Genomic DNA, 25090 nt, shown 5'->3' on the forward strand with positions numbered 1-25090 from the left:
TGGGGCCTGCGTTGCGTGAAAAACGCAGAATATAGAGTATGCTGCGATTTTCACGCAACGCACAAGTGATGCGTGAAAATCATCGCTCATCTGAACAGCCCCATTGAAATGAATGGGTCCGGATTCAGTGCGGGTGCAATGCGTTCACCTACCGCATTGCACCCGCGCGGAAATCTCGCCCGTGTGAACGCAGCCTAAAAGTGCTTATTTTATCAGAACGGCTGCAGGGAGAAAGGTAAAAAACACTTGTTAATGTCAGTCAGCTACATAACAGTATTTCTGATGGTAGAAACCCTTTAAGCAGACTTTTCTACAAATTAATAGGTTGCATCAGGGGGGCTTTAAATGGGACATGGTGTAAAAAAGAAACAGTCCAGCAAAATCTGCCTTCCAAAAACCGTATGGCATTCCTTTCCTTCTGCGCCCTGCCGTGTGCCCGTACAGTAGTTTACGACCACATATGGGGTGTTTCTGTAAACTACAGAATCAGGGCCATAAATATTGAGTTTGGTTTGTCTGTTAACCCTTACTTTGTAACTGCAAAAAAATTATTAAAATGGAAAATCTGCCAAATTTTGAAATTGTATCTCTATTTTCCATTAATTCTTGTGGAACACCTAAAGGGTTAACAAAGTTTGTAAAATCAGTTTTGAATACCTTGAGGGGTGTAGTTTCTAGAATGGGGTCATTTTTGGGTGGTTTCTATTATGTAAGCCTCGCAAAGTGACTTCAGACCTGAACTGGTCCCTAAAAATTGTTTTTTTTTAAATTTCTGAAAAATTTCAAGATTTGCTTCTAAACTTCTAAGCCTTGTAACATCCCCAAAAAATAAAATATCATTCCCAAAATGATCCAAACATGAAGTAGACATATGGGGAATGTAAAGTAATAACTATTTTTGGAGGTATTACTATGTATTATAGAAGTAGAGAAATTGAAACTTGGAAATTTGCAATTTTTTTTAACTTCATTTTACCAGTGTCATGAAGTACAATATGTGACGAAAAAACAATCTCAGAATGGCCTGGATAAGTCAAAGCGTTTTAAAGTTATCACCACTTCAAGTGATACTGGTCAGATTTGCAAAAAATGGCCTGGTCCTTAAAGGGAACCTGTCACCAGTTTTATGGTGTCTTAACTAAGGGCAACATAAATAAGTGACTGATTCTCTTAGCACAATGCTCTGACACTTTCTTTAATTGACCCAGTCAATCTGCCAACATCTTGTATTGAAAAGCTCCAGCTGATAATGATGAGTCCTGAATATTCATGAGCTCCTGACTCTCCCCGCCTACCTGCTGCTGAATGACAGTTTTTTTCCATATGAATCAGCAGCAGGTGGGCAGGGGAGTGGCTATAGCTCTGAATTAAATATACGCTGGACTCACTGACGTCACGCTGGACTCCAATCAGCATTAGCATGCGGCATGTGGCATCTTTGTGTGTATATTATGAGGTAACCATCTGTCACACCAGTAAGTGAATACATCTAAGGTACTTTTTAGTAGTTAATGATTGTATATAATTAGTTAGATTATAATCAAATATCCACATGACAGGTTCCCTTTAAGGTGAAATAAGGCTGTGTCCTTAAGGAGTTAAAGAAGATTGCTATGTCCTTCTTACGTAAGACCCGGACCCCACCCTCCCCCGCAGTCCTATTAAACACAACTGAGATTACAATACATTTGTATGGTGATTTGCATTTAATTGAGTAAATATGTGGTGGGTCAGGGTGAAGTCAGAATGGTTTCCGCACAGCGCCCACCCTATGATATTTTCATGTCACTCTTGCCTTGTCTCTTTCGCCTAGGCTACCATTGGAATAGACTTTCTGTCAAAGACAATGTATTTGGAGGATCGGACGGTGAGCTTCTTCTTTCTAAAACTTTGAACTATTGAATAGAGTGACAATGAGAGTTGGATCCATGGGGTCTAAACACAATTATTGCAGCACAGTATATTGGATCCTGCCTATCTTTAATCCAGCTTATCTTTCTATTTTGTTCTGACCATGTATCTGCTGTTCTTTATATTGCGCCAACATATTCCACAGAGGTGAACAGAGATTGTCATCACTCACATCTACCCTGTCCTACAGTGAGATCCACAGTCTAAATAGGAAACTCCGTTTTTGTTGGACCCGACACCTTTGTGGGCAATATTTGGTTATCATTTCATTTTATTCATTAGGACTAAAAACATTTTTTCAAATGGTCTTTATTAACAATTTCACCAGTTTTTCTTATATAACTTTCACTTTCACTACATCTACAGACTATTGCTCTCAGCCTCACACTGAATCTGTCAGGGAGCTTCTCTGACAGCTCGATATGTAGCTTTTATCTCTGGACTCCTAAAAGCTCATAAACACTCCTGTAAGCCAGAATTTTTATCAATTAGATAAGAATATAGCTATAATGAGCTCAGAGATAAAGGCTACATATCGAGCTGTCAGATCAGCTTCCTGATGGATTCAGCTCAATAGTCTGTAGATGTAGTGAAAGGGAAATCTGTAGAAGAAAAAGAGTTGCAAATTCTTCATAAACACCAATTGAAGAAATTATTTCTAGCCCAAAATAAGTAAAATGCAGGGTTAAAAAGTGCTCCCAAAGGTGTCTATAGCCTTTAAAAAGTATCTATCATCAGATTTGTACCTATGACACTGACTGACCTGTTACATGTGCACTTGGCAGCTGAAGGCATCTGTGTTGGTCCCATGTTCATTTGTGCCCGCATTACTGAGAACAATGTTTTAAAATATGCAAATGAGCCTCTAGGAGCAACGGGGGAGTTACTGTTACACTTAGAGGCTCCGGTTTCTCTGCAACGGTTGCACTCTCTGCCCTTTGATTGAGAGGGCCAGACAGTGAATTCATCATCACACCTGGCCCTGTCAAACAATGTGCAGAGGGAGCGGCAGTTGCAGAAAAAGCACATCCTCTAGGTGTAATAGCAATGCCCCCATTGCCCCTAGAGGCTCATTTGCATATAATAAAACAGCATATTTCTCAGCAATGCGGGCACATATGAACATGGGACCAACACAGATGCCTTCAGCTGCCAAGTGCACATGTAACAGGTCAGTAAGTGTCATAGGTACAAATCTGCTGACAGATGCCCTTTAAGTATGCAAAGTACCATAAGGAGGATTATCATGACACATCTTAATTTTATAGATACGAGATAGATGATAGATAAAAGATGGGATAGATAGATAGATAGACACCTAGATAGATGATAGATAGATAAATAGATAGACTGAACAAAAGTATAAATGCAACACTTTTGGTTTTGCTCCCATTTTGCATGAGCTAAACTCAAAGATCTGAAACATTTTCTACATACACAAAAGACCTATTACTCTCAAATATTGTCTAAATCTGTGTTAGTGAGCACTTCTCCTTTGCCGAGATAATCCATCCCACCTCACAGGTGTGGCATATCAAGGTGCTGATTAGACAGCATGAATATTGCACAGGTGTGCCTTAGACTGCCCACAATAAAAGGCCACTCTGAAAAGTGCACAGTTTTGCCTTTCTGGGGGCGGGGGGGGGGGGGGGGGGGTTGTTATCTGGTGTGGCCCTCATTTGCCTCACGCAGTGCAACACATCTCCGTTGCAAAGAGTTGATCAGGTGGTTGATTGTGGCCTGTGGAATGTTGGTCCACTCCTCTTCAATAGCTGTGCGAAGTTGCAGAATATTGGCAGGAACTGGAACACGCTGTATACGCCGATCCAGAGCATCCCAAACATGCTCAATGGCTGACATGTCCGGTGAGTATGCTGGCCATGCAAGAACTGGGATGTTTTCAGCTTCCAGGAATTGTGTACAGCTCCTTGCAATATGGGGCTGGGCATTATCATGCTGCAACATGAGGTGATGGTGATGGATGAATGGCACAACAATGGGCCTCAGGATCTCGTCACGGTATCTCTGTGCATTCAAAATGCCATCAGTTAAATGCACCTGTGTTCGTTGTCCATAACATACGCCTGCCCATACCATAACCCCACCACCACCATGGGCCACTCGATCCACAACGTTGATGTCAGCAAACCGCTCACCCACATGACGCCACACATGCTGTCTGCCATCTGCCATCTGACCTGAACAGTGAAAAACGGGACTCATCGGTGAACAGAACGCCTCTCCAACGTGCCAGACGCCATCGAATGTGAGCATTGCCCACTCAAGTTGGTTACGACGATGAACTGCAGTCAGGTCCAGACCCCGATGAGGACGACGAGCATGCAGATGAGCTTCCCTGAGGCGGTTTCTGACAGTTTGTGCAGAAATTCTTTGGTTATGCAAACCGATTGTTGCTCCAGCTGTCCGGGTGGCTGGTCTCAAGATCATGGAGGTGAACATGCTGGATGTGGAGGTCCTGGGCTGGTGTGGTTACACGTGGTCTGCGGTTGTGAGGCCGGTTGGATGTACTGCCAAATTCTCTGAAACGCCTTTAGAGATGGCTTATGGTAGAGAAATGAACATTCATTGCACGGGCAACAGGTCTGGTAGACATTCCTGCAGTCAGCAGGCCATTTGCACGCTCCCCCAAACGTTGCAACATCTGTGGCATTGTGCTGTGTGATCAAACTGCACATTTCAGAGTGGTCTTTTATTGTGGGCAGTCTAAGGCACACCTATGCAATATTCATGCTGTCTAATCAGCACCTTGATATACCACACTTGTGAGGTGGGATGATTATCTCGGCAAAGGAGAAGTGCTCACTAACACAGATTTAGACAGATTTGTGAACAATATTTGAGAGTAATGGGTCTTTTGTGTATGTAGAAAATGTTTCAGATCTTTGAGTTCAGATCATGCAAAATGGGAGCAAAACCAAAAGTTATATTTTTGTTCAGTGTAGATATAGATAGGAGATAGACAGACAGATATATATTAGATAGATAGATAATAGATTAGATAGATAGAGTATAGATAGACAGATAGATAGATGATAAACAGACAGATAAATATTAGATAGATAGATATACACATAGAAAGATAGATGATATGAGATAGATATTAGATAGACAGATGATAGATAGATAGATAGATAGATAGATAGATAGATAGATAGATAGATAGATAATAGGAGATGGATGGATGGATAGATAGATGATAGATAGATAGATAGATAGATAGATAGATAGATAATAGATAGATAATAGATAGATAGATAGATAATAGATAGATAGACAGATAATAGATAGATAGACAGATAATAGATAGATAAGGAATACGTTGCTGTCTCCTCTATCACTTGTTATGTTGTCCCAGGTCAGACTGCAGCTCTGGGACACAGCCGGACAAGAGAGGTTCCGCAGCCTCATCCCAAGTTATATCCGCGACTCCACCGTGGCTGTGGTAGTATATGACATTACAAGTGAGTATATTGTAGATTCCGCCATGTAGACGTGTACGCAGCTCTGTGTGATCTCACTGAATATGGTGGCCTATTGTCAGCTGTGTATATTGTTTGATTGGTCTGTCCATTCACTGGAAAGCACTGGCATATGTGAGGCTTTACTAGGGGTTTTTAATGTACTGTATTCCTATCACAATCATTGATTACAGTGTTGGTAGGGAATAGGTTGGTTTATACTGCTATTCCCATCATTCTAAAATTACAGTATTTGGCTGAGCCTGTCTATGTTTTTCATGGGGTGAGAGGAGAAAGCCGCTGCCAAGTATCTCCAATGGTGGGGCAGTGAAATTCAACATGTCTGATCCGTTTATGCCCCAACATCCTCTGTCAGGGGAAAGTTGGAAGCTCCTCGTACACATTACATTGTTGGCTGGCCCCTCTGAAACAATACTTTAATATATAGGGGTCTTTAGAGCATCTGAATACTCTTGTAATTGGATGTAATTAAACATTTAGGCTATGTTCACATCTGCGTTGGGGGCTCTGTTCGGTGCCTCCGTCACAGAATTTGTTAAACATTGTGGAGTGAAAAAGCCCTGCATGCATTTTCCTGAATGGAAACCAAATGGATTCCATTAAAGTCAATGGAAGAATAACTGTAATAACTAACACTGATGTGAAAGAGCCCTTAGTATAGTTATTCAATAAATTCTGGTCGCACATGCTCCGTGCCAACTTTCAACTGCCACCAATCTATCTGCTGTTAGAAGCTGTGACAGCTACAGGAAGAGAGCTGCATCAGAAAGGCCACACCCTCTTATAAAGAATCCCAAAAGGACAGCAGCTGCTATAGGGCCCAAATATCTAAGGGGCCCATCTTATAAATGTACGGTGATACCATTGTGACACCACTGTGCATTATCCCACCATTGTGACATCACTGTGTGCATTATCCCACCATTATGACATCACTGTGTGCATTATCCCACCATTGTGACATCACTGTGTGCATTATCCCACCATTATGACATCACTGTGTGCATTATCCCACCATTGTGACATCACTGTGTGCATTATCCCACCATTATGACATCACTGTGTGCATTATCCCACCATTGTGACATCACTGTGTGCATTATCCCACCATTGTGACATCACTGTGTGCATTATCCCACCATTGTGACATCACTGTGTGCATTATCCCACAATTGTGACATCACTGTGTGCATTATCCCACCATTTTGACATCACTGTGTGCATTATCCCACCATTGTGACATCACTGTGTGCATTATCCCTGTGCATCAGGAAAAACAACATAATCATCCGCTACTCCTATCCATACTAAAGGAAGTAGGTCATGGTGGAGCGTGGCCCCATTCCAAGTTTTGCTATGGGTCCCCGCGGGTCCTTGTTAGGCCCCTGTTTCTTCAGCTGTTTCCCAGTTCTAAGTTGGTTTACAAGCAACACATCCGCCATTTTAGCTCCCACACGGGTGGGCACTCTGCATTATGATTTTCCTCCCTGTGCACCGGGCGTGCCTCTCTGCCACCAAACCATTCGCCTCTGGTAACCTTACTAGTAATAAATGCAAATTTCTAATTGTAAAAGGAAAGAAGAGATTGCTTGTTTGCAAACATTCATCCATCCATAAGTAAGACAAGCGCTTGATAACATTGCCTTTCCAGACTGATAATTAACATTCAGCCTGTGTCCAGGAGAAGAAAAGCTTGTGCGGGGAGGACTGCAGGACTGAATTAGGACAGGGTGTGCTGCTCCCTGGGCACACATGGAGGGTGCTGCCATCTGCAGGCGCTGCCAATTACTGCAGTGTGTCACTAGCTGCTTCTGACCCCCTGGGGGGACGTTATTTCTCAAATCTGAGAAACACTATCAGCCGCTTAGACAATTAACAGTTGCTATTTAGTGGCTCTTTTACATCTTGTTAACATGTTTAAATGCCCTTCTTATCACATTCCTCCGAGCTGTGATCACAAATCCAGGCGTGTGTGCATTAGCAGCAGGAAGATACATTACTGTAATTATACCTCTCAGACAGGCGCTGTCTGTTAGCTCTGCTACAACATAAACTGAGACGTGTTGTTTGCAGCCTCCGCCAAGCACGGTTCACTCCTGCTCAGCAGGGCTTTTCACCATGTCGATTCCTTTCTTAAAGAGGACCTGTCGCCTCTCCTGACTTGTGTTTTAGTAACTTCTTGCGTTCCCCATGTAATAACAATTCTGGAGCATCCACAGGTAATTATAGACCTATAGGCTTGGAAAGTATAGTTTGTAATTGGATTGAAAACTGTCTGAAGGACCGTGTCCAGAGAGTTGTGGTCAATGATTCCTATTCAGAATGGTCCCAGGTAGTGTTGAGCGAACTTGTGTTTTAAGTTCGGCGTCTAAAGTTCGGGTTATCGAAGAATTGCGTTATGGATTCCGCTACCACGGACTATAACGGAATTTAGAATCCATACCGCGATTCTTCGATAACCCAAACTTTAGACGCCGAATTTAAAACACAAGTTCGCTCAACACTAGTCCCGGGTTATAAGTGGTGTACCCCAAGGTTCAGTGCTGGGTCCTCTATTATTAATTTATTTATTAATGATATTGAGGACGGGATTAATAGCACCATTTCTATTTTTGCAGATGACACTAAGCTGTGTAGTAATGTATAGTCTATGGAAGCTGACTTGAACACTCTGAGCGATTGGGCATCAACTTGGCAAATGAGGTTCAATGTGGACAAATGTAAAGTTATGCATCTTGGTAGTAATAATCTCTGTGCTTCATATGTCCTAGGTGATGTAGCATTGGGAGAGTCACTTATAGAGAAGGATTTTGGTGTCCTTGTGGATGGTAGATTAAATAACAGCATACAATGTCAATCATCTGCTGCTAAGGCCACCAGGATATTGTCATGCATTAAACGAAGCATGGACTCGCGGGGCAGAGATGTAATATTACCACTTTACAAAGCGCTGGTGCGGCCTCATCTGGAATATGCAGTTCAGTTCTGGGCACCAGTCCATAGAAAGGAAGCTCTGCAGCTGGAAAAAGTACAGAGGAGAGCGACTAAACTGATAAGGGGCATGGAGGGTCTTAGTTCTGAAGAAAGATTAAAATAATTAAATGTCTTGCGAAGAGACATCTAAGGGGACACATGATTAACCTATACAAATATATAAATGGGCCATACAAAGAATACGGTGAAAAACTGTTCCATGTCAAATGCCCTAAAAAGACTGGAGAAGAAAAAGTTCAGTCTCCAGAAGCGTCAAAACTTCTTTACTGTAAGAACTGTAAATCTGTGGAATAGACTTCCTCAGGACGTGGTCACAGCAGGAAAAGTGGACAGTTTTAAAAAGGGTTTAGATGAATTCTTAAAAGTAAATGACATTAATGCTTATGAAAATGTGTAGAAATCTGAGTCTCACTTCCTTCTGGGATTCGCGTCCCCACCTATCCCTTGGTTGAACTTGGACTTTTCCAATGGTATTAACTATATAACTATCTATTCTTATGGCTCTATGTTGTGCCATTCCTTTATTATTCCTGCTAGAATTATGTATGAATTGCAACTGAAGGTCCAGATGGGTGTTACCAGTTGGGAGTGTGTCACTGCACAGTCTGACACTATCCAATCAGTGCTGCCAGTGTCAGACCCCTAACTGGGCAAACCCATCTAGACCTTGTTTGCAGACTGGCAGTAATTTATTCATAAATTCTAGCAGGAATAATACAGGAATGGCACAACATAGAGACATAAGAATAGATGCTCCAGAATTGGTATTACAAGGGGAATGCAAGTAGTTACTAAAACTGAAAAGTCAGAAGGAGGTGACAGGTCCTCTTTAAAGGGCTCCTTCACACACAAGTTTTATCCTGGTGAATTCATCTCTGGATTTGCGAACCCATTGAAATGAATCGGTCCGCATTCCGTGATGCAGAATGACAACGAACAGTGCCCATGTATTGCGGATCCGCACATGCGGTACGCAATACGGGAACGGGACACCAACGGTCATGTGAACAAGCCCCAAATCTGCATAATGCTGTGTGCTCCTGAGAAACGAGAAGGCTCCATAACGGAGGATCGCGCACAGAACACGTTCGTTTGCAAGAGTCCTAATAGTGGGTTTTAGCACCTGCCATTTTCTATGGCATTTTTTGAATGCCTGGCTTTTTGTTTTTAGAGGAAAGCATGTGTGTACGTCCATTTCATGTCGCTTTCTCTGTAGAGCAGTGTGGGAAAAATGCATTGGTAAAAGAAACACCAACAAACATTGCACATGCATTTCTTAAAGCTGAAAAAAAAAAACAATGGAGGTCCATGAGAGAAAAAAATGTCAGGTAATGAGATTGAAAAAAAAAACAACAGAGCAAGAGCATGCTGCGATATGAAAAAAAAAAATCCCATTGACACAAAAAAAGCACCTTAAAGGCTCTGCTATAGCCATTTGTAAATATATTTTTATCTCCAAATCAATCTTTACCTCCCAAAAAACAAGTTTTTTATATGCTAATTAGGTGAAATGACTCAAAAGAGAAGCACTTATCCATGCTAGAGCCCAGCCGCACCCATTAGAATGGAGCCACGCTCCTCCTCTTCTTTTCTCCACCTCCTAGACGCAGGCGCATGTCTCCTTTCTATGTGCGCCCACACCGTCTGCCGACAACGGCTTAACTGAACTGAACTGCACTTGCGCCAGCAGAAGATAGCACAACTACCTGCGGAGTAGAGATGAGCGAATTTCTCAAAAATTCGATTTGGTCGGTTTGCCGAATTTGGCGAAAAGATTCAATTCGATCCGAATTTATTTTTGGCGAATCGCTTTAAAAAACAGCTATTTCCTGGCTGCAGAGAGCCTTTATAGTGGTGTAGAACACTGTGCCTTGCAGTAACACGCAGGGAGTCTGCTGTGGTAGTAAAACAATACTGTGAGTCCATATGACATGCAGATGACAGGCGTCGCTCTTAGAATCACTGCACACTTCACTTATTAGGGCAGTTATGGGGCCAAAACTGACCAAATAACTCAAGCGTGAACTCAGCCTTACAGGTCGATGTTAGCGTCAGGTATTAAGAACCATGCAGAGGCCCAAGATCCTACTATAGCGTGAAAGAGCGCACTTCTTTTACACCGTCATCAGCTGATTCCACATAGATGTCTACAGAACCTATTCTATTAAACGCTTATACAAGTAGAGCCCCCCGACAGAGTGGAGAGGGTGTCAGCAGTAAGTTTGTGTTGACGTCACTGATTATTTTGCCCTTCCTCTGGTCCGTCAGAACAATAACCCCCATAAAAACGGATCCTGTCTGTTGAGCATCCGCCTTCACTCGGTCAGCATTTAGTCAGTAATCCATCAGTATTGCTAATGCCAAAATAAAACAGGAGTGGATCCAAAACAGAGATAACACGTGAATGGAATATTTGCATGTCTTCTGTGTTTGGTACCCACTCCTGCTTTTGGCTACCAAATCATAAGCCAATTCTGATGGGACCATACAGGGCTTACAGCTGCTACACAGACAGGATTCGTTGTGCGTCTCATTTTTCCTTCCTTCTGACAGAATAGAAGAAGGGTAAAATAAATAATGATGTCAACCAGGCCAAAAAGGCAAAATAGTGGCCCGGTTAGAACAGCATGAGAGGTCCACAGAGTGGCACAATGACAGAGTGTGGAGGTGGAAGAAGCATCAGGAGACCACAGAGTGGCAAGATGACATAGTGTGGAGGTGGCAGCAGCATCAGGAGACCACAGAGTGGCAAGGTGACATAGTGTGGAGGTAGCAGCAGCATGAGGAGGCCACAGAGTGGCACAATGACAAAGTGTGGAGGTGGCAGCAGCAGCATGAGGAGGCCACAGAGTGGCAAGGTGACGTAGTGTGGAGGTGGCAGCAGCATCAGGAGACCACAGAGTGGAAAGGTGACATAGTGTGTAGGTGGCAGCAGAATCAAGAGACCACAGAGTGGCAAGGTGACATAGTGTGGAGGTAGCAGCAGCATCAGGAGACCACAGAGTGGCAAGGTGACATAGTGTGGAGGTAGCAACAGCATGAGGAGGCCACTGAGTGGCACAATGACGGAGTGTGGAGGTGGCAGCAGCAGCATGAGGAGGCCACAGAGTGGCAAGGTGACAGTGTTGAGGTAGCAGCAGCATCAGGAGACCACAGAGTGGCAAGGTGACATAGTGTGGAGGTGGCAGAAGCATCAGCAGACCACAGAGTGACCCGGTGACAGAGTGGGGAGATGGGTGGCACTAACAGTACCCGCTAACAATGCTGGGTGTAAGAAGGAGCATTTTGCATCAGATGTGTGGCATCAGGTGGGTGGCAGCATCACAATAGTAGATGAGGCAGGTAGCCAGAAGAAACTGGTCTCTTTTGTCAAGGGCATGGATGATCTAATCTGATGCATCAGGCATTGGTGGCTGGCTGATCCCCGCCTGATTCATCTTGACAAAGGTCAGTCTCTTCACATTTTCACATTTTGGATGGACAAGCGAGTTTTCCTTGGGGTAACTATGGTCACCGCCAAACTAAACACCCGCTCTGATGCCACACTACCAGCCGGGCAGGACAGCTTTTCCAGGGTAAACTCAGCCAGTTGTGGCCACAAATCCAATTTGGCTGCCCAGTAGTCCAGCAGGTCTTCAATGACGGCTGTCAGGGTGCACTCCAAGTATGCCACCACCTGCTAGTTCAGGTTCTGCTCGATGTCTAGCTGCTGATGAGTAGTTTCTTCACTATGTGGGTGAAGAAATCGGCTCATCAGTGACTCTGCTGATGGAGCTGGTACTGCTCCTGCCACCCCACCCCCCAGCAGCCATGGCAGTGGAACGTGAGCGCAAAGGGCCCCCCTTCCCGGTCAGACCTGTGAGATGTCTCTATAGTAGTTCAGTTTGTCCTCCCTCTCAGCGGGTGCAAAAAAAGCCCATATTTTGGATTGGTAGCGAGGGTCCAACAAGGTAGAGAGCCAGAAGTCATCCCTCTGCCGAATGCTGACAATTCGGCTGTCACTACACAAGCAAGTGAGCATGCATTGGGCTATTTGTGCAAGTGACTCAGAGGGACTCCCTGACTCCATCTCCACTGCACACTGCCACAGTGTATCTGGGTCCTCGTCTTCATCATCGCCCTGTAGCTCCTCTGGCTGCTCCTGCTCCTCCTCTGTGTATAAAAACCACCCATTTGACTACACATTGCTTGTGCTCCAATGTCCTCCTTCTCCTCCAGTTCAGCCTCCACAGGGCTCATGTGGCCGTGAGATGTAGGCGCCAGGTCTCCAGTCCCCTGACCAGCCAGATTTACCAGCATCTGTTCCAGGTCTTGAAGCAGTGGAATGACGTTGTTCATCCCTTAGTCCTGGCGACTGACAAATAATGTGACATTCTCTGTTCTTACAGTCGGTCCAACATATGGAGGATGGAATTCCAACGGGTGGAAACGTCGCATATCAGCCTATGTTAGGGGATGCCGTTCTGCCGCTATAGCTCAAGGAGTGTGTGCTTAGCGGTGTACGAGTGGCTGAAGTGCATGCAAAGTTTCCTGGCCATTGTTAGGATGTATTGCAGATGGGTGGAAGACTTTAGGAAACGCTTGATAACCAGATTGAACACGTGCACCATGCAGGGTGCATGGCTCAGCCCTCCTTGACACAGCGCCAACACCATGCTCTTCCCGTTGTCGGAACCATGGTTCAAATTTTGAGTTGTCGCTGAGAAAGCCAGGATTCGATTTCTTGATAAAAGACGTGGAGCAGTTCCTCCCCTGTGTGACTCCGTTCGCCCAGGCAAACTAGGTGCAAAACAGTGTGACACCACCGTGTCCTGCACAAGTGGTATGCTGGTGGGGCACTGTGAATTGTCCCTGCAGTGGAGGCTGGGGACATGGTGGGGACATGGTGGAGGATGAGGAGGCAGAGGCGAACATTGTCGCAGGACCAACAGCGTGAAAACGTGGAGGTGGAAGTGGCATCACCTGGACAAGTTTCTGGTTTGACTGGGCAGGAACCACATTTACCCAGTGGACCGTAAAGGACATATATTGTCCTTGACCGTAGTTATAGCAAAACACGTCGGCGCTGCCGTGCACGTTGACAGATACCGACAGGCTGAAGGACTGGCCCACCTTCTGTTCTACATATGTGTGAAGGGCTGGTACTGACTTTTTGGCAAAGAAATGACGGCTTGGGACTCTCCACCTCGACTCGGCACAAGCCATCAGTTCTCTGAAAGGTACAGAGTACACCACTTGGAAAGGCAGGGACTGCAGTACCAGCAACTTTGCCAGAAGCACATTCAGCTTCTGCGCTGTTGGATGAGTGCATGCATACTGTTGTCTCTTGGCAATCGCAGAATCCGGACCAGCAGATGATGGGAAGGACAAACAGCTTCCTTCGGCTGAGCTGGTGGAGCCTTGACTGCCTGAAATCGGGTGCGTGCCACTGGGTGATGCAGCAGTTAATGCAGCAGGCTGGACCACCACATCGGAGCCATGGTTCTCCCAGGCCACTTTATGGTGACGCTGCATATGTTGACGCAGGTCCGTGGTGCCAACATTGGTACCCTGGCCAAGCTTCACCTTCTGCCCGCAGATTTGACAAATGGCCATGTTCACCTCACCTGGCGGTTTAACAAAAATCTGCCACACCACATAGTAGGGGATTTTACCCCCATCACTCTGCACTGACTGACTGCTACCGCCACTGCCTCCGTGAACCCCTGCACCACTACATTTCGGGCCGGTAGGCTCCTGCAAAGCGGGTGGTCTACGCCGGGCACGTTTGGCTCCCGACCTCCCACTGCTGCCACGCTGCTGACTCTTGGCCACGCTACCGACTTGCTGGCTCCACTGCTGCCTCACGCGCAAGTTGCCACCCTCTTCTCCCGATGATGATAAAGCCCCTTCGTCACCCGGCTCCCAAGTGCAATCAGCTACATCATCATCATCGAGTACTGTCTGCAAGTCACTGATGTCCTCCTCAACCGTCTCTGGGTCAGGAGCCTGACTGCTCGCAACACCAGCTCCTACGCCACTTTCCTCATCACTACTTGCCCGCCTAGTGGAGGAAGCAGCGGATTTCTTCTCCACATCTTGGTTTGCCAGTAGCTGCTGATTGTCTTCTAGTAGCTCGTCCTCACTGTGTAGTGGAGCTGAGCCCAAAGCATATAATACTTCTCTGGCTCAGGGAACAGAAAAGGACAGAGGCAGGTTGAGGACAGGTGAGGGCACAGGGTCTGCTCCCGGGCCATGCCAACTAAGGGTTGTGTCTGACGAACACACCGACTCTTGGCTGGGGGTGTCTGATGTCACTTGCGATGAAGTCGAGGATCGAGTCAACCATTCAAGAACCACTGGGTTGCTGGTCAATTTTTTTTTTCTATTTTTTCTTCTGGTGCCAGTCAAGGGCTAGAATTAGCCACAATCTATGTAACAAAAATTGAGGCACACAGATTACTAGGTTTTGCGTTTCAAAAGAATATATTTTTTCACACAGTGGTTTCATGATCCAGTTGCCCAATACTCTACATCCAAAAGAAATAACATAAATCCTTGACCGTACATTTCTGTCTGAATAGACCTTCTTTAGCGGTCACATATTTTCTGTAGCACATGTGCGGCGAGTGGCTGGGCGCTGGATGTATCCGCACATGTGCTACAGATAATATGTGAGCACTGAAGGTCTATTTAGACCGAAACCTACGTTCAAGGATTTATGTTATTTCTTTTGGATATAAAGTATTGGGCAACTGGATCATGAAACCACTGTGTGACTAAATATATTCTTTTGAAACGCAAAACCTAGTAATCTGTGTGCCTCAATTTTAGTTTCATGGGTTGCTGGTCAAGACACGAACGCTAGCTGACACTGGAAACTCAGGCCTCTTGAAGTGACCCCTACTGCCAAGCCCCCTTACTCTGCTGCGACCTGTGCCTGCACCAGAAACATTTAGGCCTCTGCCCCTCCCCTGTGCAGGGCCTGGCACTTCTCTGTCTGACATACTGTTAGATCAAATAAGTAAATAAAAAGCAAATTGATACATGCGAAAAAGGGCTGTAATTTTCTCACTTCACCACACAACAGCTAATAAGCCCCTTTTTTCCCCACTAATACACAACAAAAAAACACTTTAGAACAAATAACTGCGGCCGTGAACGACAAATAATTTTATTTTTTTGCCACTAATACACACCAAAAAGGGCTGTAATTTTCCCACTTCACCACACAATGGCTAATAAGCCCCTTTTCTTTTTCCCCACTAAGACACGCCAAAAATAGGCTTTAGAACATATAGCTGCGGCCGTGAACGGCAAATAATATTTTTTTTGCCACTAATACACGCCAAAAAGGGCTGTCATTTTCTCACTTCACCACACAACGGCTAATAAGCCCCTTTTTCCCCCCCACTAATACATACCAAAAAGGGCTTTAGAACATATAACTGCGGACGTGTAACTGCAAATAATACTTTTTTTTGCCACTAATACACGCCAAAAAGGGCTGTAATTTTCTCACTTCAACACAAAACGGCTAATAAGCCCCTTTTTTCCCCTCCACTAATACACCTCAAAAAAAGGCTTTAGAACATATATATAACTGCACTGCACAAGGGCTAATAAGACCTCAATAACAAGAACGGTTTGCTGGAATTACAGAGGTATTGCAAACCTGAAATGAGCAGCAGTATAATGGCACTTTGGATCTGCAGTCAGTGCAGCAAGGTGTAATAGGATTGTTCCTATTACCCAGGCCGTACACTCCCCTATTGGACCCTGTTCTGCTTCAATACTGTGGAATAATACCTCCCTATCCTTTCCCTACACTTCTAATGCTCTTTCCCTGAACTTCTATTGAGCAAAATATAAGTTTTCAAGCCTTTTCTAGCACTGTCTCTAGCTCCTGGTAACATCTTTCCCTGCACTAAGTTCACTGGAAAATGGCTGAGGCTATTTATAGGGCTGTGACATCACAGGGCTCGCTGGCTGCTGATTGGCTGCATGCATGGCATTGTGGGTGATCCCTCGTTCCCAGAGTTCCTTGCTCCATGTCCTAACATGTGCAGCAGCCATTTTAGGAAAAAATGTGATTCGTTACCACAAAGGGTCAGGGAATTCGGATTAGGTGCAAATCGAATAATTCCTGAAATCCTGATTGAATTCCACTTTGTCAGCTTCTAGTCCTGAGGATACACAAGGCTGCCATAGAGGTGCATGAGAATTCTGCTGAATGCCTCTGGAAGTTTTCTTCTGTCAAAATCTGAGAGAAAAAAACTTGTGGCAGGTTCCCTCAGACGTCGTTCATATGAGAGGATTCTGCCCTAGAAGCATTGGTTATGAGGAAGAATGTCTCTGCACATATGGTTCCCGAAGGAGACCCTACGGCAGCCCACGAAGGCTGCATGGCAATGTACTGGACGTATTTTGGGCCTGTTAGCAACTATGCAAGAAGTTACCAAATCATGGTGTACATGTGGGCCTTAGTATTTCAGTTCTCCACCAAAAGAAATTATGGTTTGCATCCTATGCCTAAAAACCAGGACAAGCCTAGAGGGTTTGGTCATGTCCAGGTCTAGAAATCAGATATTGTATGACATACGGATGCATAATATGTGCCCACAGGTTATGAATAGAGATGAGCGAATTATTCCAAAAATTTGATTCGGCTTAAAAAAAATTGCTTCATCACAAAGAGCATTTCTTTGTAAGTAGTGGGTGCAGTGACAGGGAGCGGCGATTGCGCTGCTCCCTCATCATTGTACCCCTCAGATGCCACGTTAATACATGATTGCGGCATCTGATACAGTCCTGATCAAAAGTTTAAGACCACTTGAAAAATGGCAAAAAAATCATATTTAGCATGGATGGATCTTAACAAGGTATCAAGTAGAACTTCAACATGCAACAAGAAGAAATGGGAGTGAGACAAAACATTTTTTGAGCATTCAATTTAATGAAAACAACGAATAAACTGAAACAGGCTGTTTTTCAGCTGATCAAAAGTTTAGGACCACACCTCCAAAAAAAAACTACACCCCCTTAAACAGAAATCCAACTTCTAAACATGAACTTAGTAATGAGAAGCTCCGCCGTTATTGTTTATCACTTCAAAAATTTGTTTCGGCATGCTTGATGCAAGCGTTTCCATGAGGTGAGTGGGAACATTTCTCCAAGTGGTGAAGACGGCCAGACGAAGGCCATCTACTGTCTGGAACTGTTGTCCATTTTTGTAACCTTCCCTTGCCATCCATCCCCAAAGGTTCTCAATTGGATTTAGATCAGGGGAACACGCAGGATGGGCCAAAAGAGTGATGTTATTCTCCTGGAAGAAGTCCCTTGTCCTGCGGGCATTGTGTACGGTAGCGTTGTCCTGTTGAAAAACCCAGTCGTTACCACACAGACGAGGGCTCTCAGTCATGAGGAATGCTCTCTGCAACATCTGGACATAGCCAGTGGCCGTTTGACGCCACTGCACTTCCTGAAGCTCCATTGTTCCACTGAAGGAAAAAGCACCCCAGACCATTATGGCGCCCCATCCACTGTGGCGCGTAGAAAACATCTCAGGTGGGATCTGCTTGTCAAGCCAGTAACGTTGGAAACCATCAGGACCATAAAGGTAAAAAAAATTCTCATCAGAGAATAAAACTTTCTTCCAACTTTGAATGCCCCATGTTTGGTGCTCTCTTGCAAAGTCCAAACGAGCAGTTCTGTGGCGTTCAAGGAGACGAGGTCTTTGAAGACGTTTTTTGTTTTTGAAGCCCTTCAGTCTCAGATGTCATCTGATGGTTATGGGGCTGCAGTCAGCACCAGTAAGGGCCTTAATTTGGGTCGAGGATCGTCCAGTGTCTTGATGGACAGCCAATTGGATCCTCCGGCTCAGTGCTGATGAAATTTTTTTGGGTCTTCCACTTGACTTTTTTGTTCCATAACCCTCAGGATCATTTAAGAATTTCCAAATGACTGTCTTACTGAGTCCCACCTCAGCAGCGATGGCGCGCTGTGAGAGACCCTGCTTATGCAGTTCAACAACCCGACCATGTTCAAAAAGGGAGAGTTTTTTTGCCTTTGCCATCACAACGTGTGACTACCTGACAGAAAATGACAATGAATCCACATCTTTGCACAGATTTGGCCTTTTAAACGTATGTGGTCCTAAACTTTTGATCAGCTGAAAAAAAGCCTGTTTCAGTTTATTCGTTGTTTTCATTAAATTGAATGCTCAAAAAATGTTTTGTCTCACTCCCATTTCTTCTTGTTGCATGTTGAAGCTCTACTTGGAACCTTGTTAAGATCCAGCCATGCTAAATATGATTTTTTGCCATTTTTTAAGTGGTCTTAAACTTTTGATCAGGACTGTATAAATAAGTGTAAAACTTTTTTAAAAAAAATTATACTTACCTGATCCATTTCTCCGCAACGGGCCGGCCGCCCCAATCTTGCTTAAAGACCTGGTGCGAAATCTCAAGCAGCCCGTGGTGACGTCATATGTCACGCGACTGCTATGGGGCCCAGGGCAAGAGGAGGCACAGTTAGGATCATCTCCTCTTCTACTGAAGGTGAAAACTTGGTCAGGACTCTACCCTCTAAAGGAACAAGTTTTAGCAAATGAGGCAGTGGAAAAATGGCCCAAGGGTCACTGAAAGGGGTTAAGGTAGAAACCCTTCTGTTCTGTGTGGGGGGCCTGGTTTGATCCTTGCTTGGTTTGATCCTTAATTCTCTATGTACGCCACTGCTTCCAAATCATCCAAAAGTCTTTACGTCCATCCTTGTTTTGTGTGGATACGTCTCTGCAAACTAAGTGATAAGAAAATACAAACTATAAGGTCCAGTTCCCTGCCTTCTTGCCATATGACAATACTGATCTGCTTGTTTTACAGATTTGAATTCCTTTCATCAAACATCTAAATGGATTGATGATGTCAGAACAGAGCGAGGAAGTGACGTCATAATTATGCTGGTTGGAAATAAGACAGATCTTGCAGACAAAAGGTACCAATGAGAAAAAAAAAATTAACTGCAAAGAACTGTACGCATGCCTGAAGGAAGAGATTTATCAAAACTGGTAAAAAGTAGAACTGGCTTAGTTGCCCATAGCAACCAATCAGATTCCACTTTTCTTTTTTCAGAGCTCCTTTCGAAAATGAAAGGTGGGATCTCATTGGTTGTTATGGGCAACTAAGTCAGTTTTCCTTTACACCAGTTTTGATAAATCTCCCCCAAAATGTTTTAGTCTAGGGCTCCATGGTGAGCCACAAGTCACAGTAATATTTTGGCAGTACTATGACTTGTACCTCAAATTCCAGGTCTGAACATGATAAAAAATTTAGCCATTAATAACACTACTTTAGCATATTTTAAAGACAATCCTACATCACCCTGGCACCCTGCCTTTATAAGTTTGACCATTTTCTTGTGTGTTTTCAGTCTAGTAAAAAAAATGACAAGAAATGAATTTTTTTTTTTTACGTCTATAGGAAAATGGCAAAAAGCTAGAGCACGATGAGTTAAAAAAAATGCATTTGACTGAAAAAAAAAAAAAAAGAAACCCTCTAGAAAAAACACCACAAATAAAAAAAATATTGGTGGAGATTTATCAAACTGGTGTAAAGTAGAACAGGCTTAGTTGCCCATAGCAACCGATCAGATTCCACCTTTCATTTCCCAAAGGAGCTGTCAAAAATGAAAGCCTACTTTACACCAGTTTGATAAATCTCCTCCATTTTTGTAGTCCATTTTATAGATCACTACAGACTTATGTCTCATTCACGTGTCACACGAAGATGATTGTGCTCAAATTTGTTTGGATGAGATCGTTTACTCACTTGAGGACTGTTCACGGCATAAGACAACAACGATTTACATAAAACACGCCTGTTTTTACAGTGTTCACATTGCCAATTCCAGAGGTGAGGGGTGACGATCTAAGATCCAGATGGTCAGTCCGTCTCAAAGTGTGGCAGGTGCTCGAGCAATATATGCCTTTCACCTCCTGTACCTTACTGATGTTAGCTTGCATGGCCTTAACGTAGTTCTAGACCTCATAAGATGCTTTGCCTCCTTCTCTCAGGGGTACTTTGGTGGTAAAGTTGTTTCTTAGGCAGCTGAAGATTCAGAGATAGAGGTTCTCTGAATAGATAATTTCTTTTACAGCAAATCACAACATTTAACTTGGTAACATTAAAGAGGACCTGTCACCGCTCCTGACATGTCTGTTATAATAGCTTCATGCATTCCCTGTGTAATAACAGTTCTGGAGCATCTATTCTTATGACTCTATGTTTTGCCATTCCTTTATTATTTCTACTAGAAGTTATGAATGAATTGCTATTAGCCTTCAGTAAGGGTACAGAGGGGAGGTAACCATCTGGGGGTGCTGCCATTTTCAGACTGTGCAGGTACACCCCCCCAACTTGTTACCTCCCCTCTGTACCATTACTGAAGGCTAATAGCAATGAATTCATAACTTATAGTAGAAATAATAAAGGAATGGAGCAACATAGAGCCATAAAACTAGATGCTCCAGAATTGTTATTACATGGGGAATGCATGTAGCAATTAAAATAAGCATGTCAGGAGTAGTGAAAGGTTCTCTTTAAATTCACTCTTTATTAATGATTAACCCTTTGAAGTGGCCCTCTGGGGTACTGCACATGGGCAGTTAGAGTTTGGCAATACTGCATGTGCTTTACCATAAATCTACCACTGTAGTTTTTGCAGTGCAGTTAATTAGTGGTTTTCAAAGGTGAGACATGTTAAAACTATGGCAATTCATTCATTGGCCCGTGGTGACTAGTCACCCAATGGCTGTGGTGCAGTTTATCCAATCCCTCCCAGATTGGTGCCTTTACACACCTCCACCAACAATATAATATAATAAGCATCTTTATTTCAATAAGGAAAGGGGAATAAGCTGCATTCAGACCTCTATGGTAATGGCTTGTGTCCTGTTGGAACAAAGATGCGTGTAAATTCACTATAGGCAAATGGACTTTGTAGCTACAATGGAAAACTTGAAGTGCACCACCCCAGCATGACGTGCAGGATCTGTATCACCATTTACTGTATTGTATCAGTCAGTATTGGGCTCTATTATCTTCAATATACTTATTAATGATCTTGTAGAAGGCTTGCACAGTAAAATATCAGTTTGTGCAGATGACACAAAACTGTGTAAAGTAATTAACACTGAAGAGGACAGTATACTGCTACAGAGGGATCTGGATAGATTGGAGGCTTGGGCAGAGAAGTGGCAGATGAGGTTTAACACTGACAAATGTGAGGTTATGCACGTGAGGAAAATTGGTTTCTGAGAAAATGTGATCAGGACTCTATTACATTGATTCCACCAACACAAAGTGCAAAATAATCAAATCTGATAAATCAAAGCCAGATAAACCAAAGCCAGATGACATTGTATGTTGATATAGTCACAATGAATGGTGCCCGTTTATCTAGAGTGCTATAAAAACGGAAACAAATTTTAGCTGTATGGTACCGTTTCTGCAGCTCCCTGCTGTCCAAGGTCATATGTTCTCGACTTGCACATAAGACAATGATATATGTATTGCCGGATACAGACCTCATTATCTTGATGCATTATCTTACTCTACTGAGCAGCATCTTGGAGAAGAAGCCAATTCTTCTTTAACCTTTGGCTCTCAGCTTGTGGTATATCAGTTCAATGGATCCTTAGACAGTTTGAGGTTAATGCAAGCAATGACAGAAAAGCTAGCAGTAACATCCTCACATTGAAAGCATCTTTTCCGCAAGCTGCTTTCTGAGTTCACGGTCAAGAAATATAACATTAGGATCGAGATAAATAGGCTGAAGCACCTATACGAAATCCTGAGCCCACCACAGACTCTCTGAGGACCATGTAACCACCATTTGTAATGCGATGACTCCTATACTATATACATATTATAGCAGGGGGTTTGTACTTTATTGCTTAATTGCTGCTCACATATTATGCAGTGCTGTACAAAGATTGGCATCGTTCAGATTAGTCTTTGTAGCCAATGGCGCTCACAGTCTAATTTCTCCATCTCAGACTAACACTAGGGCCTGGGATGAAACCAGTATATCAAAAAAGCCGTAGAGACATTTGGAGAATATACAAAGACAATGTGGTAAGGCATACAGTACAGCATTCCGACTCCGATGACCAATGAGTGGTGCAGAGGTGAATATAGAGCAATACAATAAAGCTGTACTTATATTCCTGCCTTGTCCCAGTCTACACAGAAAAGCATCACACCAAAATGGAAAATCACATAAAAATGCAAAAAACATTTAGAAAAAATAAAAATACTTGGATAATAGCCATTTCTAATTCTTTGCCTTTAAGTATTGTGGGGTTTTTCTTTGGTAGATAGGGTAAGCGGGCGCAGTACAGAAGCAAAATACAAGTTCTTAACTCAAAACGTCACTGTTCACACTTGAGGCAATTGCACAAAACAGCACGTAACTTTGCAGTCTTGGTGTTAATTCACACACAATGGAAAGTTCTGCCTCTAGTAGTCCACAGCAGGCTTTAGGGGGCCTGTTTCCCCAGCATGCGGCTCTCAGCCCTCCAGCACGGCACAAAGCTTCAGATCCCAAAAACAGAGACATCTCTCCTGAGCCCAGATGCCTATTTAAGGGCATCCAGGTGCTGCCAAAACCCGGACCAGCACTTAAACTCCGGTCGGGTACTTGACCTCACCTGGCTGGAAACCAGCCCAGCCACATATGCTGGGAGGAAAATGCCTGCCTTGCCAGACAAAATCCCTCACTGTGTCACATACCCCTGAGGGGGTGGACACACGCCAGACAATGCACCCGGGACAGGGCATCCGCATTTCCAACCGGCCTGCTCCGTGTTCTACCGAGAACTTAAAGTTCTGCAGAGACAAAAACCATCTGGTGACCCGAGCATTCCTGTATTTGGCCTGGCTCCTCCCCAGAGAGGGGAGTGGTCGGTCACCAGGCGGAACTTTCTCCCCAACAAATATTAGCGGAGAGACTCGAGTGCCCAGCACTCTCTCTCCACTATACTGTACCTGGTTTCGGCTGGGTGAGCTTGCGGCTTAGGAATACAACAGGACGCTCCTCCCCGTTGACTTCCTGAGACAGTACAGCACCGAGGCCTACTTCGGAGGCATCCGTTTGTACCACAAACTCATTCTTGAAGTCGGGTGTCACCAAACACAGGGCCGACTTTAAAGCGGCAAAAGCCTCTTATGCCCTATCATCCCAGCGAACCATCACTGATTTTCGTCCCTTCAAGAGCCCTGTCAAGGGCGTGGCTAGAGTAGCAAAGTGGGGAACAAATCTCGTGTAATAGCCCACCATTCCCAGGAATGAATTTATTTGCCTAGTGGTGACAGGTAGGGGCCAATTCCGTATCACCTCTATTTTGTTCACTTGGGGGTTGATCATTCCGCACCCAATGACATACCCCAGGTACTTAGTCTCTTCTAACCCTATCGCACATTTTTTGCCTGAGGCTCAGTGACAATGTCATGCTGGGTTATGGAAGTGCGTCCAGGGAGGTCCGAGAACACATTAGTGTTCCGACTATCAAACTCCCTGGCCTCTTGAGTCCGTTTAGAGGAGAGGCTGTCAGCAATTTTTACTGCCGGTACCTCCTCTCCTAGAAAACCCGGCCGCAGGCTGTATTCTGTACAGGTTTCCCTGTCTTTCCACAGTTTGAGTAAATTCACATGGTAAACCTCCTCTGGCTTTCGCACCTTGTAGTTTACATCTCCAATTTTCTTGAGTACCACGTAGGGCCCCTGCGCGCCTAGCCAGGAACTTACTGTCCACGTTCGGCACCAGAACCAAAACCCGATCACCTGGGTTAAAGATCCGGACCCGAGCCTGTCGATTATAGACCAGACTCTGGGTTCGCTGAGCTGCCTCCATATGCTCCCTAACAAGAGGCAACACTGTCTCTATCCGATTTTGCATCTGGGTAACGTACTCAATGACACTTTTATGTGGAGTGGGTTGTTCCCACGCCTCTTTGACCACGTCCAAGAGACCGCGAGGGTGTCTGCCATTTAGCAGTTCGAAGGGAGAGAACCCAGTAGAGGCCTGGGGTACCTCTCGCATTGCGAACATGAGATAGGGTAGAAGGAGGTCCCAGTCCTTCCGATCTTTAGACACAACCTTTTTCAACATATATTTTTTAATGTTTGGTTAAACCATTCTACCAGACCGTCCGTTTGCGGATGGTAAACGGATGTCCGTAGTTGTTTTATGTGCAGCAACTTACAGAGTTCCCTCATCAACTTGGACATAAAAGGGGTCCCTCGGTTGGTCAGAACCTCTTTAGGTTGTCCCACTCGGGAAATCGCCTCCATTAACTCGAGTTTGGCCGAGGTATGTCGCAGTGGCACCGCCTCCGGGTACCGAGTGGCATAGTCTAGAATGACTAAGATGTGTTGATGCCTATGACGGACTTCGGTACTGGGCCTATGAGGTCGATAGCTATTCGGTCAAATGGTACTTCGATAATCGGGAGAGGTACTAGGGGACTATGAAAATGTGGCTGGGGGGTAGTTATCTGGCAGGTCGGGCAAGACTTAAAAAACTCTCCCACTTCTTTGAATATGCTGATGCAGTAAAACCGCTGTAGAATACGATCCAGAGTTTTCTGCAGCCCCAGGTGACCCCCGAGAACATGTTGGTGGGCTAGATCTAACACAAGCTTGCGATAA

The 25090-nt window shown here is 44.4% G+C and overlaps 1 protein-coding gene across 1 annotated transcript in view; it reads left to right on the plus strand.

The window, feature by feature from the left end:
• RAB6B (RAB6B, member RAS oncogene family) overlaps positions 1-25090 on the plus strand; it is a 70396-nt gene that overhangs the window by 37820 nt on the left and 7486 nt on the right. The window contains exons 3-5 of the mRNA XM_040427699.1: positions 1814-1867; positions 5288-5393; positions 19265-19376. Of these exons, the coding sequence (XP_040283633.1) occupies positions 1814-1867; positions 5288-5393; positions 19265-19376 (272 nt within the window). The remainder of the gene's footprint in view (positions 1-1813; positions 1868-5287; positions 5394-19264; positions 19377-25090) is intronic.

Source organism: Bufo bufo, chromosome 4 (assembly GCF_905171765.1).
Source record: "Bufo bufo chromosome 4, aBufBuf1.1, whole genome shotgun sequence".
NCBI lineage: Eukaryota > Metazoa > Chordata > Amphibia > Anura > Bufonidae > Bufo > Bufo bufo.